The sequence below is a fragment of the Sander vitreus genome, chromosome 10, assembly GCF_031162955.1.
Source record: "Sander vitreus isolate 19-12246 chromosome 10, sanVit1, whole genome shotgun sequence".
Lineage (NCBI taxonomy): Eukaryota > Metazoa > Chordata > Actinopteri > Perciformes > Percidae > Sander > Sander vitreus.
The window spans coordinates 15,559,894-15,578,127 of NC_135864.1; the positions used below are offsets into that span (position 1 = coordinate 15,559,894).

The 18,234-nt window shown below is 38.9% G+C and overlaps 1 protein-coding gene across 3 annotated transcripts; it reads right to left on the bottom strand.

The window, feature by feature from the left end:
• Window positions 1-4,402: 4,402 nt before the first annotated feature.
• Window positions 4,403-17,986, bottom strand: LOC144524338 (uncharacterized). Of its 3 annotated transcripts, none has more exons than XM_078260514.1 (12): window positions 17,881-17,986; window positions 10,653-10,824; window positions 10,283-10,438; window positions 8,673-8,809; window positions 8,293-8,444; window positions 7,957-8,145; window positions 6,819-6,908; window positions 6,621-6,710; window positions 6,416-6,538; window positions 5,857-5,988; window positions 4,673-4,789; window positions 4,403-4,573 (listed from the first exon to the last, which is right to left on the bottom strand). In XM_078260514.1, exons 2-12 carry the CDS (start codon window positions 10,811-10,813, stop codon window positions 4,463-4,465), a joined length of 1,458 nt encoding a protein of 485 aa, XP_078116640.1. In that variant the 5' UTR covers window positions 10,814-10,824; window positions 17,881-17,986; the 3' UTR covers window positions 4,403-4,462. The 3 variants fall into 3 exon arrangements, with proteins under 3 accessions (XP_078116640.1, XP_078116639.1, XP_078116638.1); XM_078260513.1 differs by lacking the exon at window positions 17,881-17,986 and adding an exon at window positions 12,575-12,686; XM_078260512.1 differs by lacking the exon at window positions 17,881-17,986 and adding an exon at window positions 12,139-12,163.
• Between the last annotated feature and the right edge of the window lie 248 nt (window positions 17,987-18,234).

Below are 18,234 nucleotides of genomic sequence, written 5' to 3' on the forward strand. Positions count from 1 at the left end.
TTGGTGTGATGTTTTACCAAGCTATTAAAACAATGTAAAAACACCCAAAAGAGAGTAGTTGTGGGAAAAATACAAAACTGAAGTACCAATTAGCACCATCTGTTGTCAAAAGACTGCAAAATATCACAACATGATATGTGCATCTTTCTGCCCCCATGCCTGAACATTGCCTGAGCGTTCAACAAACAACTAAAGCCAACGTAAAAAGAACAAAAATATCTGCGACCAAAAGGCTGGTCCTTCAGCATTGTAGCAAAGAAAGCTTTCACCAGAATTGTCATTCCAAAGCTTCACAGACAGGAATGTTTGGACAATTAGATAATGGTAAACATTCAACAAGAGCATACAGGAATTTAACAGTTCTGTCTTGTGTGTCAATTAAAATGACAAATTTGGTAATTAGTTACATGTTTCAGAAGACACAAGCCTTATAATAAGGTCCTTTCTAGGTTTCCTGATAATTGCACTTCACAGAGGAGATTTATGCTGACACTTCATGAGCTCACAACACAAGTTTGACAGATTAATTAGGTATAGTCCAGTCATTTCAATCCAAAATGGGGGTCAGCCTTGAACAAATTGCAACAGAAGCAAACTCAACTGATTTTGATATGCCTATTCATTCTTTTCTCACATGAATAGGGTAACATTTTTAACCTTTAGATATCACCATGGAAATTACTGAGTTGATTACTTACACCAAGACATAGTGAAATAGTTTGTTAACATGGGTAAACGGTGCATAATCTAATTACATATGTGCTAATTTGCAGAAATACCACAACAGATCTAAACATTGGGTATAGCTAGGTGAAAATGTCTTGTTGAATCTTGTTGACATCTTACAGTAAAAGACTTAATGTTAAGGTCTGAATGGAACCCATTTAGGCTACTCATGAGCATTAATACATAGAGGCAGGAAGAAGTACTTTAAACCAGCCTTTATTCATTATTATTGCAGAGATGGGGAACAGGACCTACCTTTTGTCTTCTGCATTCTCCTTACCCTTGTCTCCTGTTCTTCCCTCAGACTCATCCCCCAGAAACAGTCCCACGGATCCAGCCCCAAACCCCATCTATGCATGAGTAGCCTAAATGGGTTCCATTCAGACCTTAACATTAAGTATTTTGCTGTAAGATGTCAACAAGATTCTACAAGACATTTTCACCTGGCTATATCCAATGTTTAGATCTGTTGTGGTATTTATGCAAATTAGCACATACGTAAGGCAAGGCAAGGCAAGGCAAGGCAAGGCAATTTTATTTAGTATATAGCACATTTCAGCAGCAGTGCAATTCAAAGTGCTTTACATAAAACAATTAAAACACAGTTAGAAATGAAAAATAATTAAAACAGAATTAAAAACAATGAATACAAAATTAAAAACAGATAGAATACAGGAATAAAATTCACAATGCAGTACAATGAATTAAAAAAAGGCAATGTCAAAAAGAAAGGTCTTCAGCTTTGATTTAAAAGAGCTGAGAGTAGGTGCCGACCTACAGTTTTCCGGGAGTTTGTTCCAGATATGTGGAGCATAGAAACTAAACGCTGCTTCCCCCTTTTTGGTTCTGATTCTGGGGATGGCAAGCAAACCTGCCCCAGATGATCTAAGAGGTCTGGGTGGTTCAAAGTTCACAAGCATATCCGAAAGGTATTTTGGCCCTAAACCATTTAGTGATTTATAAACCAGCAGAAGTATTTTGTAATCTATTCTTTGTGGCACTGGAAGCCAGTGTAGAGACATCAGAACTGAAGTGATGTGATCCACTTTCTTGGTGTTAGTGAGGACTCGGGCAGCAGCGTTTTGAATCAGCTGCAGCTGTCTGATTGATTTTTTAGGGAGACCTGTCAAGACACCGTTACAGTAGTCAAGTCTACTGAAGATAAAGGCATGGACAAGTTTTTCCAAATCCTGTTAACCATTAACCCTTGATATATTTTTAAGATGATAAAAGGCAGACTTTGTTATTGTTTTAATAATTACATAGTCCATATGTACATGTCCATAATTACACCAAGATTTCTGGCTTTGTCTGTTGTTTTTAACATTATTGTTTGAAGCTGAGCGCTGGTTCTTGATCGTTCCTCTTTTGCTCCAAAAATAATCACCTCAGTTTTTTCTTCATTTAATTTAAGGAAGTTCTGGCACATCCAGTCGTTTGTATTGGACTGTAGTCCCCAGGCAACATGGTTATGTAGATTTGTGTATCGTCCGCATAACTACGATAACTTATGTTATTATTTTTCATAATCTGAGCCAGTGGAAGCATGTAGATATTAAACAGGAGAGGTCCCAGGACAGAGCCTTGGGGAACTCCACATCTGTGTACTCAGATGCATAATTACCTATGGACACATAGTAGTTCCTATTCTTTAAATAGGATTCAAACCACTTTAGTACTGAGTCAGAAAGGCCAACCCAGTTTTCCAATCGGTCCAGTAGTATGTCGTGGTCGATCGTATCAAATGCACTGAGGTCGAGTAATACTAAGACTGTAGTTTTGCCACTGTCTGTGTTCAAGTGGATGTCATTAAACACTTTGACAAGAGCCGTTTCAGTGCTGTGGTATGTCTAGAATATCAAGACAACTGGAGGAGGTTTTTAGATGTTGTATAATGTCCTCCAGGTTTTTATAGTTCATCATTTGAAATTGTGTCATATTGGGATTTGTTTTGCCTGGACACTGTGACAACCCATATCCTGCACTTGGTATGGAGGCACTGACTGCCTAATTTTCTGAACTTTTTCTTTGAAGAAGATAGCGAAGTCATTGCAGGCCTTGTTGGATACAAGTTCAGATGCTATTGGTACTGGAGGGTTTGTTAATCTATCAACAGTAGCAAATAAAGTGAATTATTGTTTTTAGCAATAATAACAAGTCTCTCTTTATAGGTGTCATAGTGGACCTGGAGATTTTCGCCACCTGCGTTCAGCTTTTCGACATTCTCTTTTTTTGGATCTTACAAGTGTGACATTTCTCCATGGTGATCTTTTCTTGCTAGATACAGCTTTGACCTTAGTTGGAGCAATGGCGTCAATAACATTTGTAATTCTACAATTGAAGTTATCTACAAGCTCAGTTACTGAGGTTCCAGAGGGGGTGGGTGTGGAGGAGAAAAGCTGAATGGATTTTTCACTGGTGTTTTCAGTGATGTATCGTTTCCTAATTACCTTTGTTTGAACACTTTTTTGCACATAGACAGAGCCATTAAAAAAAGACAGGAATGATCAGAGAAAGCAACATCAGTCACCACAATCTTGGAAATATTCAGACCTTTAGAGATAATTAAGTCCAGAATGTGTCCCTTATTGTGCATGGGCTCCGTCACATGTTGAGTTAGACCATAATTACAAAAAATAAAACACAATTCATTGGTCCCTCTATGCTGGGGGTTGTCAATATGAGTGTTGAAATCACCAGCAACAATTACACAGTCAAAGTCAACACAGATCATAGACAGCAGTTCAGTGAAGTCATCAAAAAAGGCTGCACAGTACTTAGGTGGCCTGTAGATGTTTAGAAATATAGCTCGGGAGGAGGACCTTAGCTGAAGAGCTACATATTTAAAAGAAGCAAAATTTCCATAAGATATTTGCATACATTGGAACAAGTCTTTGAACAAAATAACGACTCCACCTCCTCTCTTGTTAACTCTGTTCTCACTCATAAAACTGAAGTCAGGGGGAGCTGACTCAATTAGAACAGCAGCACTATTATTCTGATCTAACCAGGTTTCAGTTAAAAACATAAAATCATGATTGCGTTTAATAATAAAATCATTGATTAAAAATGATTTTCCTGCTAAAGATCTGACATTTAATAGAGCTATTGTTAGTGTGTTAAGGGAATTATCTGCCTCATTTTTGTTGCAATTTGTTCTACCTTTTTTCATAAAATGACTGGACTAGTAAGACAGGAGGACAGGATGTCCTGTTGAGCAGCCTGCCTGACCAGAAAGCGTTTCCATCACTGTATGTAGGCCTTTTTTACACTGTGCAGCTGTTGAGCTCATTGGCAGACGGTTTGGTAGTCATGGAGCCAAACAGCACGTGTGCTCAATGATGGTACGAGTCAGGCAAGTTCTGAACCTTTCGACTCTGCTGGCAGACTAAGTAGTATTATAGTAGTAGTAGTATATTCCTATAAGAACCAACTTAATTTTTTATCAAAATAAGATATATAAATGCTTTATCCTTTGTTACATCATATCCATAACATGTCAATAACATGTCAATATTGTAATACTGTGATCATGTTTTTAATTGCTGCTGTAACTTTCAGGTTTAACAAATTCTGCATGTTTTCTTCGCAAATTACTTTTAATCCTAAATGAAAAAATAAACCATATTTTTTTAAACAAACAATTCATCAGACAAAAGCATAGACAATATGGAAATAAGGAAAGAAAAACTTTTTTATTTTTTTTTATTGTCTTCTCAATTCTTAGTGCAATCACTCAATCCCTTGTCGCATAAAAGAGTCCCCATCGTTGGTCTCCACTGTTGGAACGTTCCAGTTTTTCACTCCATCCATTTACTATTGCAAAATAGTCTTCTTCAGAGAATTCCTGCAGAGGACAGACACAGGTTTGATGAGCACTCATCCAAAGAAGAGATAACCTTAGGTTCAGTTAGTGTCCTTAGGTTGAAAGGGTGTGCATGCTAACCTGAATGAATTCATCCTTGATGACTTCAGCTCTCTGCAGCTCTGTCTTTATCACCTGGATAAACTGGGCTGTCCGGTCTTCTGAGCAAACATTGCAGAAACCAGCATCCTGGAGGAACTACAGGAGAAGAGACAGAAGGGGTGAAGTAGAGTGGGAACAGCACCACAAGCTGATGGACAGTAGTAATACATTAGCAACACATCCACAGAGCGCACAGTCACACTTTTTATGCATTTGGGCTGTCTGTACGGAAGAGTTACCCAATAAGCAAATGTGGTTGTTTCACAAAGTCTTCACTGAAAAGCAGCAAACCTTTAACATATCTGTCTGGTGGGCAGGCAAACATCTAAACATGACAGGCTTGTTTAGGGACTTGGTAGTCTTGCTTTGCCAGACCCTCCTCCGCAGCGTGGAGGAGGGTCTGGCTAGTCCACACATTCTAGGATGGGAGAAAAACGTGCTCTAGTTTATTGGCATTTCTTCAAACCAATCACAATCATCATGGGTGGCACTAAGCGCCACATGGAGCCTCTGCAAAATAGCCTCGGGAAGGAAGTTGTTTTGGTGAAACATGTACGTTCAAAAGTTGTTTTTGTCGTGCAACAGAAAACTCAGATTGGACAGATAGTCTAGCTAGCTGTCTGAATTTACCATGCAGAGATCTGAGGAGCATTTAACCATAGTCCTCATAAATCCACCGGAGTTCTAAAAAAGAAAGCGGAAGGAAACGGACATCGGCGAAAGCACATGCATCCGGCGGAATTTCCTGCGGCACCGAAGTAATCCCGGAAGTGGAACGTCGAGGATATAAACTAGGGACTTGGTAAAACAGACATAGGATTCATTAAAAGTATGCAACTTCTATTTAATAATAGAAGATTTTAACTTAACTTGAGCTCTTAGCTTGTTTTATGTACACAGGCCAAACAGTTAAATTATCATAGTCTTCATATTGTGCGTTTTAGCTCATTTATTACAACAAAAAAGAAACATGAAAAATATCACTTAATTTATATATTGGATGATACAGTGTACAAACAGACACTGCAGTGTGCTCAGCAATAATTTGTGTGCCAATCGCCTCGTTACATATTGGTAAAGAGGACCAAAGGGTTTTAGCTCCCCATAGGGCAGTGTAGCCCTTTTACAAACTATTACATAAGTAGGGTCTACTGAATATTTACCTTGCCATACTGTGAGGGTGTATAGAGAACATAGCCTCTCTGTTTGACGTAGGCCTCAAACACCGGTGTCCAGGGCTTCTCCCCGCAGCAGTAATCACTGATGAGCAACTTTCCACCTGGCTTTAACCATGACTGGATACAAAGAACACGGAGAATGAAAACCAAGGCAGAAAAGTTAGACCGGATAAAGTCACAGAAAAGGCACTAGTTTCCCAACGAAATATGTACAGTATACTGTATGACATAAAAGTCTTTCTTTTCAGTTGTTTTTTGGAAATCAATGAAATGACTTAATGCCACTGGTGAAATTTATTTCAGGGGGAATATGACAAAAATTAAGCAGACTTTCTGCTGAAAAACAATATAACCGGCAACACTGAAAAAAATGTGTGTTACTATAATGTACACAACAGCTCATATTGAACTGAACAAAACATACTCCCCCTCCCTGACTAAATTAAATTAATATTGTAGAGCAGGAGGGGCATTGCCCTGGCATCTTCTATGGGCTAGCCACCACTGCTTAATGCTACCGTTTAAAGTATGAGAAAATGCTCACATGGAAGCGTTTGAAGAGGGCCAGTTTGTCATCTATGTGAAGGATTGTGTCTCTGCTGTAGATCACATCAAAGGAACCTTCTGGGAACGACCTCTTAGTGGCATCAGCCACCTCAAACTGGACCTGAGGTAGAGTGCATGCACATTATTTAAAACTGTTATCTGTGGTATTTAAACTAATTGGACAAGGGAACATTTAGACATACTGATGGCAGCTTCTCAGTGATCGCCCTCTCCATGGCGATGTCCACCATGTTGTTTGACAAATCCAGGCCAAGCACCTCCACTCCAAAGGTCTGAAAAGTAACATAATCATCAGCTTCGCTGTAGTTTAAATCATTATAAAATCCCTCTATCATCATTATAAGCATCACCCTAACTATGTCAGATTCCTTGGCTCTTACCTTTGCCATGTAAAAGTCTCCTCCACCAATGCCACAGCCAACATCTAGAACCTTCTGTCCAGGCTTCAGGTTCAGCAGGTCCACAAACTCCTGTCAGCACAAAAAAAGGATACGAGTCATATGTCACTTTTCTTAGTCATGGAAATATGTCTATAATAATGTTGAATGAAACACTCTCAGGTCTGAAGTCTGTTTGGCACAAGTTTACTCATGTGGCATGGAGAGAGGGTGCATTATAGAAAGAAAGCACAGCTTCCCCAACAAAAAAATAGAACAGAAACATTTATCCCTGATAAAGCCGCTACGATAAAGGCTGGTTCTGTTGCTGTTGAAGGTCATTTGTTAGCAAGACTAAAGGCTTGATTATAGTCCAGAACAGATGCGTACACGGCGGTCGCACAGTAGTTCTGTTTATACTATCTGCTTGGAGGACGCGTTCCACACATGCGCAGTAGATCGCTACGCTACCACTTGTTGCAGAATGCACAGGCACAAAAAAAGTGGCACAACGCGGACGTCCGCACAGTGCCTAGGCGCACACCCTCTGATGACGACATTAACATCACGCAGATCCCAGTGGACAGTATAATTTCAGATTAGAGTCTACAGCCACACTTTCGACTCTTAGGCTGTGTTTAGGAACAGTGGGGCTTTCAGCTAAATGCTAATGTCATCATGCTACGGAAAATGCTACCATGCCGATGTTAAGCAGGTATAATGTTTATAAAATGATCATCATCTTAGTTTAGCATATTGGCATGCAAACATTTGATACAACACAAAGTACAGCTGAGGACGATGGCAGTGCTATTATTAGTTTAGCTGGTAATTGTTCGTAAACCAAAGTATTGGACAAATTGGAATTTTGACTGATGGTGCCTCGAGATAAAGAGTTAACGGTTAAATTTCATGGCAATCTATCCAATAGTTTTTGAGATATTTCAATCGGGGCCGGGATTTCAAGTGGTGGACCTGAGTGGAAGTCATTTAGACATTTATTTTACGCTGTTGCGAACATTATCAACTTCTGTCACATAAGTTATTTGCTGAGCTTTTCACTTCACTTGCTTTGTTCAGTATTCTTGTTGTATCCTTTTATAAGAAACATTTATTTATTGATTCCTTCCTTTATTCCTACCTTGGTGGTGCTGGGCCCCCCTGTGCTAACGTAACCAGCTCCGAACATCTTCTCGTAGCGCAGGATGCCGCGGTTGGTGTACTGTTTGTTGTCCAGGAACTGCTGAAAGGTGTTGAATCCGTTCTGGGTGCTCGAGGAGCGGGGAACCTTCTCCAGAAGCCAGCAGATCTGATTCTGATTATTTTTCATCTGGAAAAGGAGGAGGACAAAAAGGATGGAGAAGTAGATGGAGGAGGGGAGAAACGAGAGGGTTAACTACACATCCTTGCACCTACATCTCACACTGCCATGTTCAATTTTATACCCAAGGTTCTACTAGAAGACTTAAATGCCTACCTCAACATAGGCCTGAACTTTCTTTTTCAACACAATGTCGAAACCAAACTTTTGGCCCCCCTCTGGCACCTCCACTTGTAGTGATGATACCAGGTGGCTGTATTGTGCCTCAGTGCGGTAGCAAGTCGGGTTAAAGTCCCTCTTGGAGTCACCTTGATAGAACGTCGCAAGTTAAAATGAAATCCTTCACCATTTGCTTTTGAAAGAGATATTGGCTACTGTTGCTGAACATTCATAATCAACTAAGAAAGACAGAGCAAATGAGAAAGAAAGAGCAAATGTCCCTATTTATATTTCTTGAGTCAGATTCAGTTCTCATTAATGTGTAAACCATTACTATTCATAAGAGAGATGTGGACGTTTTATTGTTAGCTAAGTACCTGACCGGTGGTTGCAGGACTCTCTGAAGAAAAAGAAGCCACCAGGCTGCAGCCAGCCCAGTGTCTTCTCTATAAAGGACTTTAGCTCTGTGTCGCTCAGGTACATCAGCAGCCAGTTGGAAAAGACAAAGTCAATGCTGAGGGGAAAAATAATATATAAAAATAATATATTAAAAAGCTGAAATTGTTATAAATATAAATGTTATAAATAAAGCCAGTCTGGTTTCAGCACAGATATTGGAAATATCCTATGTATGATTTGATAGCCAGTGGATACTATGTTCATCCTCCATCCTCCATCAGAATGCATGGCTTGCTGCCTGCTTTAATCCGACAACATGTAAAGCTGTGCACGTGGAGTGAGAGTCCACAACATTGTTGTAGAATCTCACGCCACGTGCACAGCTTCATACGTTGTGGATAGGAATTCCTCCTGAGGGGCTGGAGGGCATCAATGTCTGTACCAAATTCCGTCCATTTGTCGAAGCATTTCAGCAAAAATCACAACGTGATTGTCAACCTCATGGTGGCGCTACAGGAAAAGTCAGGGGACCATCAAAGTCTGTAGGCTTTATCGTCTGCTGACAATCAATGTCCGAACCAACTTGCAGTCCATCTAATAGTGTTGAGAGTTTTCATTCTGGTCCAAAGTGGTGGACTGACCAGTACTGCCATCCATAGAGCACTGCATGGCTAAACATTGAAGATATAAAGTGTTTCTTAAAGAACAGATATCCTAACAGACCCAGATTTGAATTTTGAATCTCACTAAAATGGCCTTTTGTCACCAGAGAAATATTGTTGAAGTGCAGCCGTTTCTCTCCCAGGCAGATACTGAGAGACTCATACATGCTTTTATCACCAGCAGGCTTGATTACTGCAATGCTGTCCTCTCTGGTCTACCTAAGAAAGTTATAAATAAACTCAGGGTGGAACTTGTTTTGGTGGAACGTGTACGTTCAAAAGTTGCTTTAGTCATGCAACGGAAAACTCAGATTAGACAGATAGTCTAGCTAGCTGTCTGGATTTACCTTGCAGAGATTTGAGAAAAGGTTTAAAATGCCAACACAAAGGAAGCCCTAGGCAACGGACATCCGGCCTAAATGAGTGAAATCCATCGGAATTTCCGTCGGCTACAGAGCAATCCCAGAGGATATAGACTACACCCGTCCTAAAGTCCCTTCATTGGCTGCATCTTAGTTTTAGAATAGACTTTAAGATCCTTCTTTGGTGTTTAAATCACTCAATGGACTAGCGCCGGAATACCTGTCAGACATGCTCTCAACATATGCTCGCCTTAGATCACTCAGGTCCTCTGACATTAGCTCATTTAGTTGTTCCCTGAGTGAGGACAAAGAACTACAGGCAGGCGATATTTAGTGTCTATAGTCCTCGCCTCTGGAATACCCTACCAGAAGAGCCGAGGGCATCACAGTCTGTAAATACCTTTAAAAGGAACTTTAAAACTTACCTTTTTAGCTTAGCATTCTCTTAATCTTCATCAATTTGTTTTTATTTTAAATTTATTTTCATTGTATTGCTGTATTGTTAAGCACCTTGTATTGCAATGTTGTACAAAAGGCACTATATAAATAAAGTTTAACACACACCTGTTTTGGGGGATATCAAGCTTTGTGACGTCAGCTTGGATGAAGGTAGCGTTGCTATGGTGACCATTGTCCTGCCTGTTCCTCTCCACAAAGCTTTCCATGAAGTCCACAGCCGTCACATGACCAGCCTTGGTCAGCAGGTGGCTGGTGAAACGACTGCAGAGACATACGTCAGTATAAATCTATCTAGTTTACTTCTAGTTTGTTTTCTAGATTAATTCTCCAACACAACATCAAAAACTTAATCTGATCCCCTGAATTTGAATTGAATCTGCCTTTTGCTTCAGGCCCCTAAATTAAATGGAAACCCTGAACAAGATGCTCACACACATCCACTACTACAGACAGTCTAATGCAGCTGCATGCTCACCCGATGCCAGCTCCCAGTTCCAGCACTCTGGATCCAGCCAGGCTGGGCAGTACGGACAGGATCTCGGGGAGCTCATATTGGGTCAGCTCCCTGGCACGAGAGTCCAGCATCATCTCCTCCACTGTGGCGGCCTTGGAGTGCTCTTTCCAAAACTCTGTCATGTTGCTACGAGCTGTGAAGCACACAGGTGTCCAGATTAGATTATCAAAAAGGCCAAAAAGGAGAAAAGGACAACTGCTGAAGCACAAATGTATGCTCAGCCAAACTGTAATCAGATCAATCAATCAATCAAAACTGTTGAATACCACTCCCTATACCACATGGATGTTCAAGTACATATTCATAATTGGGTCTTAAATGCAGACACAGAACTAGAAAATACAAGTAGTTTATATTATATAATTATATTTTCCCTGGAATATGTGGCAAAGTTCATGGACCCCTGGACCTGTGAATCATCTATCAAGCAGTTCAAAAAACAAAAGTCAACTCAGGTTATATTCATTCAATTTACAAGTGACATTTTACAGAAATGTATGTTAATACCTTACTTTTGAGCTAACATTCAAGCAATCAATCTTACCACACACACACACACACACACACACACACACACACACACACACACACACACACACACACACACACACACACACACACACACACACACACAAGATTTCCCCAGTTTCATCTTTCACTTGCTCTCAATCACACTTTCAAATGTTTTGCATGCTTTTGTCTGTATATGTATGCAGTATTTCTACTTTTATGACACATCAGGTTTTACTTGCTTTGTCAAAAGGGAGATTTATGCATAATATGGTAACTGTGGATGTGGCTAATAAAATTCGATGCCTCAAAATGCTACAAATGCATTAAAGTCATCAACTTGGCAGAAAACCAAGAAAGCCATTGGTTTGTAATATGTACCAGCAGAAAATGCAATAAGCTTCAGGACATGTTGCAATAATGGATGGTCTTCATATTAAGAGGAATAACAACAGAAATGATACTGTACAAAAGACAGACATAAAAGTAACTTCTTTCTCATCTCCTCTTTCTCCCCCAATCTTCTGTTGCTTTAAATCCACAGAAACCCCATAAATAATGTTTTGCTAAGCTGCCAGCAGCACAGCATATAGTGGGTACTAACCTCCAATCCACCAGTAAAAAGATGATAACTGAGGTAAAGTAAATGTCTTCATAGTCCTCTACCTGGTTACACACTAAGCACTAGGATAAGGATGACATCCAAGCAGACAAACACTGCAGGGATCATTTGACAGCTGAAAACTTTAGTCAAATCACATTCCAGCACTGTGTCACAGTAGGATTACTTCCACCAGCTGAGTGAACAATTTAAACAAAACATGTGGCAGCTCCAACAAAGTCTAAACATCACTTACATCAGTTGCATCAGGCTTAAAGACCAGTTACAATCAGGTCTCCACACCAGTAAAATAAACCATATTTACTCTCCTCATACCTTTTTCCATGGTGGTCTTTGGTTGATTTGAACTTATTGCAAAATTATTCTACACTTCCAGTGTAGTCTGCCAATTAACAAAAGAGGACTACTATGAGTAACGCCTCTCTGACAGAGTGCAGGTTTCAGCGTGTATGGGTGCTCTTTAAATAACAGAACGCGTGGAGGAGATGATCGCCAGGTGGGAAACTGGCCATTAGGATGCGGCCAACATGAGGACGCCCTGCCTCCAGGGCAGGAGAGGAACGGGGAGGAGAGAAGTGTCTACGGACTATCAGAGACACGTTTATGGATATGGATTTATACCCTTGGCAGTGTATACACATGAGCTAATAAACCACCATTACAGACCCGAGTGTCATCAATCGCGGAAGCCATCGGTTATCGACCTGACGACTGTTAATAGAGATTAGTTTAAGAAATGAGTCACACTCACGATGGTTGGTTTATGTTGAATTGTGAAATGGTGTGAGCTAGCGGCACTCTCCCCTCATCGGCTTCCGGATAGGCAATTTTGGCTGACCAGCAGTATTTGTCCCGTGGCATGCGCGCATGGCGCAACATTGCGTCATGGTGCAGCTGAAAACCTCTGCGCTGTTAAGGTGGCGATCCCCCAGGACCTAACAATAATTGTTAAACCATATAGGCGATGCGACAAGAAGCCACGCGAAAGTTCAGCTGTTAGGTGTGACGATGCAAGACGAATATCTGATTTTAAAGAAAATTCGTGCAATAAATCTATTGGTCTATATTAATTATTCGATAATGAAATGATTTGTTTTTGACCCCCAGTTAAAACAAACAAGCTGCTGAGTCACTCTTGAGGTGCAGCTAGGTCTTGCCTTTAAAGCTGCAAACGTTTTCAGTGATGTTTTGGAGAATTACATAATTTAATATGTGCAGGAGTGGTGAACCAAACAAGGTGATGGTGAAAAGCAATACAATCATTTAAAAAAGAGTTAGGAGTTTCTCACTTTCCATAAGCCATCAGGGAAAAGTTAGCAATTCAATTATTGATGTTAAATCGGTCTATTACACAAATCGGTCAAGCTTGCAGCTGTCACTTGTCAATAATTACTTAGATTGTGGTCAAGGTGATGATGAAACGCAAAAGGGAGTGAAAGTGCAGTGAAGACCAAAAATGATTGGGTACCACGACCTCATAAGGCGTTAGTGTATGGTGTGACCAATGGCTTTCTAATAATGCATGATTTATTAATTCATTATATATGTGGTTATAATTTGTACAGCTTTTAGGTTTCTAGGTTGTGAAAAATCTCTACAATAAATGCCAATAAGGCCTTGTAAGTCTTACCATTTTAGTTATTAATACAAGTTAGTAAACCATTAATTCTACTCAAGGCCGATGTTAAAACCAGGTTTACACAGGCCCACTGTTGTATATTCTGCCAAGTTACAAACTGACCAAATAACTATAGAGTGACTGTCTGAAGAGGTGGGCCTTGGTCCGCTTTCAAACAGACTTTGGTGTAGGCCTAGTTTTATTTTAGCCAACCCCAAGATTTTGTGAGAGTACATAAGAATGTATTGTTTCCTTTGGTGTGGACCAGAGGAGGAGTGAAAGGGACCCTATGGAGTTTTTGACCACCGAGTGCTATAAAGAAAAGTTGGTAACACTTTACTTGAAGGTTTCTACATAAGAGTGACATGACACTGTCATGACACATGAACCCTAACTTTATTGAAAAATTGCCCCACATCATCACATGCCCTTCACCATACCTAGAGATTGGCATGGGGTACTTTCCATAAAATCATCTCTCAATGCAAATCAAACCAGCTATTAGGCTAAAACCATGCCAATCTCTAGGTATGGTGAAGGGTATGTGATGATGTGGGGCTATTTGAATTCCAAAGGCCAAGGGAACTTTATCAGGATGCATAGTATCCTGGATCCATGAAATAACTGGCCTTTAAAAATAAAAATCTGCCTGCCTCTATGGGAAGAACATTTATTTATTTACGATACATTATTCATTCACAATGAAAATTGGTGTCCTTAAAGGATGGATTTTTACTAATATTTTTAATTAAAGCATTAAGATCAATTCCCAAAAGAATTTTTTATTCCTATTTTTAGTCAACTTTAGCATGGGTTCATAAACTTATGAGCACCACTGTATGTTGAATGAAAATGAGTCAAACTAACCGAATTAAGGCTTATTTGGTAAACTCGCTTTATGAAAAGGGCCTTTGTTCACGAGAAAGTACACGTTCATGAGATTTCATTATAAGCATAATCAACGCCTCGAATATTGCCATTCAAGTTAAACTGTTGATGTAGCTTTAATTGTTGTATAACACTTTGGTCAAACTCTACAATCAAAAATTAGACTAGAAAAAAAGTACTTTTGGTGTTAGTATGTAACCTGTGTGTCTGTCATTTTGTGCATAAGTGTGTGTGGGACTTGTTTGTGTTTGACTTTTTGCACAGTTCCAATGTAACCATATCCAAAGGTCATAATCAGATTGCACTCGGGGTGAAATCAGCAGGTGGAAGGGGTTTTCTGAGACTTTATGGTACAGATAGTGGCTCAGAAAGTCCCTATATAGTATGTTCTCATAAATAATCAACATCAATTAAAATTATGTATGTGCAACTAAAATTAAATTCATTTTGATTGAGGTTCATGTTAACTTTAATAAGTTTGGTGATTATGTGTGTTCATACTTATTGTCCATTTGACTTTGTTTGTGGTGGGTATTTCCTCAGCTATGTCATTGCTGTATGAAACAGAGCCCAGTTTGTGAAGAATTGAGACATGCTATTCATGAAATATAGCAGGTTTAAGATCCATTTATTTATATGAAAAAAATAAGTTAATGAGCCTGAGTGCTATCTAAGAAGGAGGATGCACTTTCAGAAGCTATCAGAGTCCAACTGCTTGTTTGAACAAACCGAGTTGGAGGAGGAGGGAACAATTTTGGAAGAGCATTTCCAAGAGTCAGTATCTCCTACTGCAGTGAAGAGCCTGTAAATGATTAGCTTACTCACGGTTGTTGCGAAAGATTAATTTCTGAACTTTAATACGTCACTCTGTGTTGGAAGCAAAATATAAAGCAAAAATTACATTCAAGAGCGATCATTTGTTGTCTGATTTTTACTCCTGGTGTGTGTTTGTAGCTGTTCGGGTATGGCCTTGGCCTGGACTGGAGGTTTAAGTGTGCAGGAAGAGTGGCTCGTGAAAGCTAGAGTAGATATTTTGACGATTGCCACTGGTGTGGGATAAACCTTTAGACTAGTACTTTGTTTAAAGAAACATTAATCCTGCTCAGTACATTACAGCAATAATTGAAAATGGACAAACAGTAAAATGTACACAAATCAAAATGATTAAGAAAAGACAAGCTTGTTTTGGAATCCCAAAGAGAATTTAAATAGGACATTTGGGATTTCAATTTGGTCAAATGAATGAGAAAATGAGAGAATTGCCATCCGAAAATATTTAAAAAAGTGAATAAATAAAAAGTCTTTTCATGTATTTATAAATGTAATTTGTAAACGAGCATTTAGGCCTGTAAGAATTATTACATAATTGTCTAATTGTCCATTTATTTATTTTTTTTACATAATCGCGGTTTCTTTGTTTAACTGCAATTCATTGCTAACATTAGCTAAGGTCTTAAGGCGTAGGACTGGTAATTGTTGATTTTGACCTGTGTTATGACATTATTTGGGTCACATAAGAGTGATATAAACAAAAGATGTATCGTGGGATTCATTCAAAACTTAAATTTGTTTAAAAAAGTAATACATAAATACATTTTTAATTTGACTGAAAGAGATTACAATTATACAATTATATTGTTAATCACAATTATTACTGAGACAATGAATTGTACAGCAAAATTTGGTATTGTTACAGCTCTACGAACATATTCACAGAGGACATTGCAAATGGTGGTAACAATGATTAATAAGACCTTCCCCCTCGTTAATGAAATACAGTTTCTTACTTGGTACAATATCAAACCGGTACAAAATATGAATCCTATCTTTAAGACTTAAGCGCATATTTTATACGTTTATGTATTATTAAACTTTTATTTCTATGGTTACAACACATTCTGAGGGTGGCAAGATTTAAGAGCCAAAATAAACTGTGTACATTTTGACAGGGGACATTAACGTAGCCAGATTTTTAGCAAGATATGACCATTTGAAACATTCTGTACTGTTAATACAAATGGGCATCAGAAAAGTGGATTATGGTGCTGGTGCAGTAGTTATGCGTTTCAATGCACATGAATACTTTTTACTAACATTAATTCACATTCAAAAGAACATTCACTTTTTAAGCCTTGGGTGACTTTTAATACTCAAAAGTTTCCCTCTGACGAGTCCATGCTTTCACCAGTAAATCATATTTATTGCAAGACAAAAATTGAGTTGAAACTCTCCACTCGAAAATATCTAAGTTTTTACTTAGATATTTTCTAAAAAACACTTTCACCCTTGTCCACTAGATGTCAGGAAAGGCCCACAAAAATACCTACATTACAACAAGTTGTGGGTTAAGGGTGTATGGGAAGTTCATGTACTGTCAAACTTTAGCAACAAAGTTAATGAAGGAGCAAGTTTATACACATCTATTATCGTCCTTTAGAGAACATCACAATTTAATAACAAAAGAGAGCAGAACTGGCAGCCAAGACAGATTTTAAAACATCCAAAGTTTGGCAAGCAGCTCATTACATCATATGTTCATATGTTCACATCATATGTTCATCTTAGCAAGTTTGAAATGTTTTGTAGCCCACATCACATTCAACTCTGCTTTCAGGACATTTCTCAAAATTCTCATTTTGAAGTGGCAAAATGAGGATGAATTATGCTGCAAAACAGCTGGCATCTTCTTATTTATGGAGTATAAAAATAATCATATTTACCTAAAAAAAAATGAAATCAAGGCTGAGGTTTAAGAAATCTTTTGTTTGGAGCTCTGCATGTGTGCAAGCGTTACATGTCTTGCATGAAAAGAGGTGTAATGATAATAATAGTCCATTGTGATCACCACTTATAAATATTCATTAGGTCTTTCATGTGGGAGACGGTTTTGCTTTGTTTTTTGTTCTACTCTCTAAAATTAGCAACCTGCCCTAGGACAGAAGATTATCTTTGTCCAACAGGTTCTCCTAACAAAGGAAGACCGGGAGAATATTTTACTGTTTAAGTGCTGTTGCTGTTATACATAACCCTCTGAGGACGAAAGTACGCTACGGTGCCTACAAACGATGTTTGACAAAACTCCTACTCAAAAAGCGATATTACAAAATTTAATTTCAGACATTCATTTACTATTTTAATCATATACGTATAACCTAAGACTTTGGTAAACTCATTTCAAGCATTGAAACAATTCGTACAACACATCATAAGTTAAAGTGCCCATATTATGAAAAAATCACTTTTTCTGGGATTTGGGGTGTTCTTTTGTGTCTCTGGTGCTTCCACACGCATACAAACTTTGTAAAAAATCCATCCATGCTGTTTTGAGTGAGATACAGTTTCTGAATGTGTCCTGCCTTCAGTCTCCGGGTGAGCTGTTCAAAATCGGCACGGCTTGTGATGTCACAAGCCGAAACGAGCTGGCTAACCGCAACCGTTAGCTTGTAGCATTAGAATGCTAATGCTAACGCTAGCATGCTACCTCGTTCTCAATAGCAAAGCACTGCTACAACACATACAAGTTCACCATAATCTACAAAATAACTACTTACATGTGCGCCCTCATTTAGAAGTCTCCCAGCTAATCCTGCCTTGTAACTGACCGAAGTTGGAGAAACAGCCTTTCTTTTACTGTCTATGGAGCTAGCTAGCTGACATGATCTACATCTGAGCTACTGCGCATGTGCGAGTGCAATCAAAGATAGTACAGAAGAAGAAAAGAGGTCTCACTCTGTAGCTAAAACAGAGACCAGGTGAAAACAGGATCTGCAGCAGTGAGAGAGAGCTGTGCAGTACAACAAAAATATGGTGTTTTTTGAAAATTAAACCATGTAAACCTATTCTTTTACAACCTTAAAATACAATTATGAACCTGAAAATGAGCATAATATGGGTGCTTTAAGGTT

What these genes read in the sequence shown, in the direction of transcription:
- LOC144524338 (XM_078260512.1), bottom strand. An exon ending in CCCTCTTCAAACGCTTCCAT is followed by an intron (nt 5,989 to 6,415) that starts GTGAGCATTTTC and finishes CTTTGTATCCAG; the next exon opens with TCATGGTTAAAGCCAGGTGG. An exon ending in TCAAGGATGAATTCATTCAG is followed by an intron (nt 4,574 to 4,672) that starts GTTAGCATGCAC and finishes TGTCCTCTGCAG; the next exon opens with GAATTCTCTGAAGAAGACTA.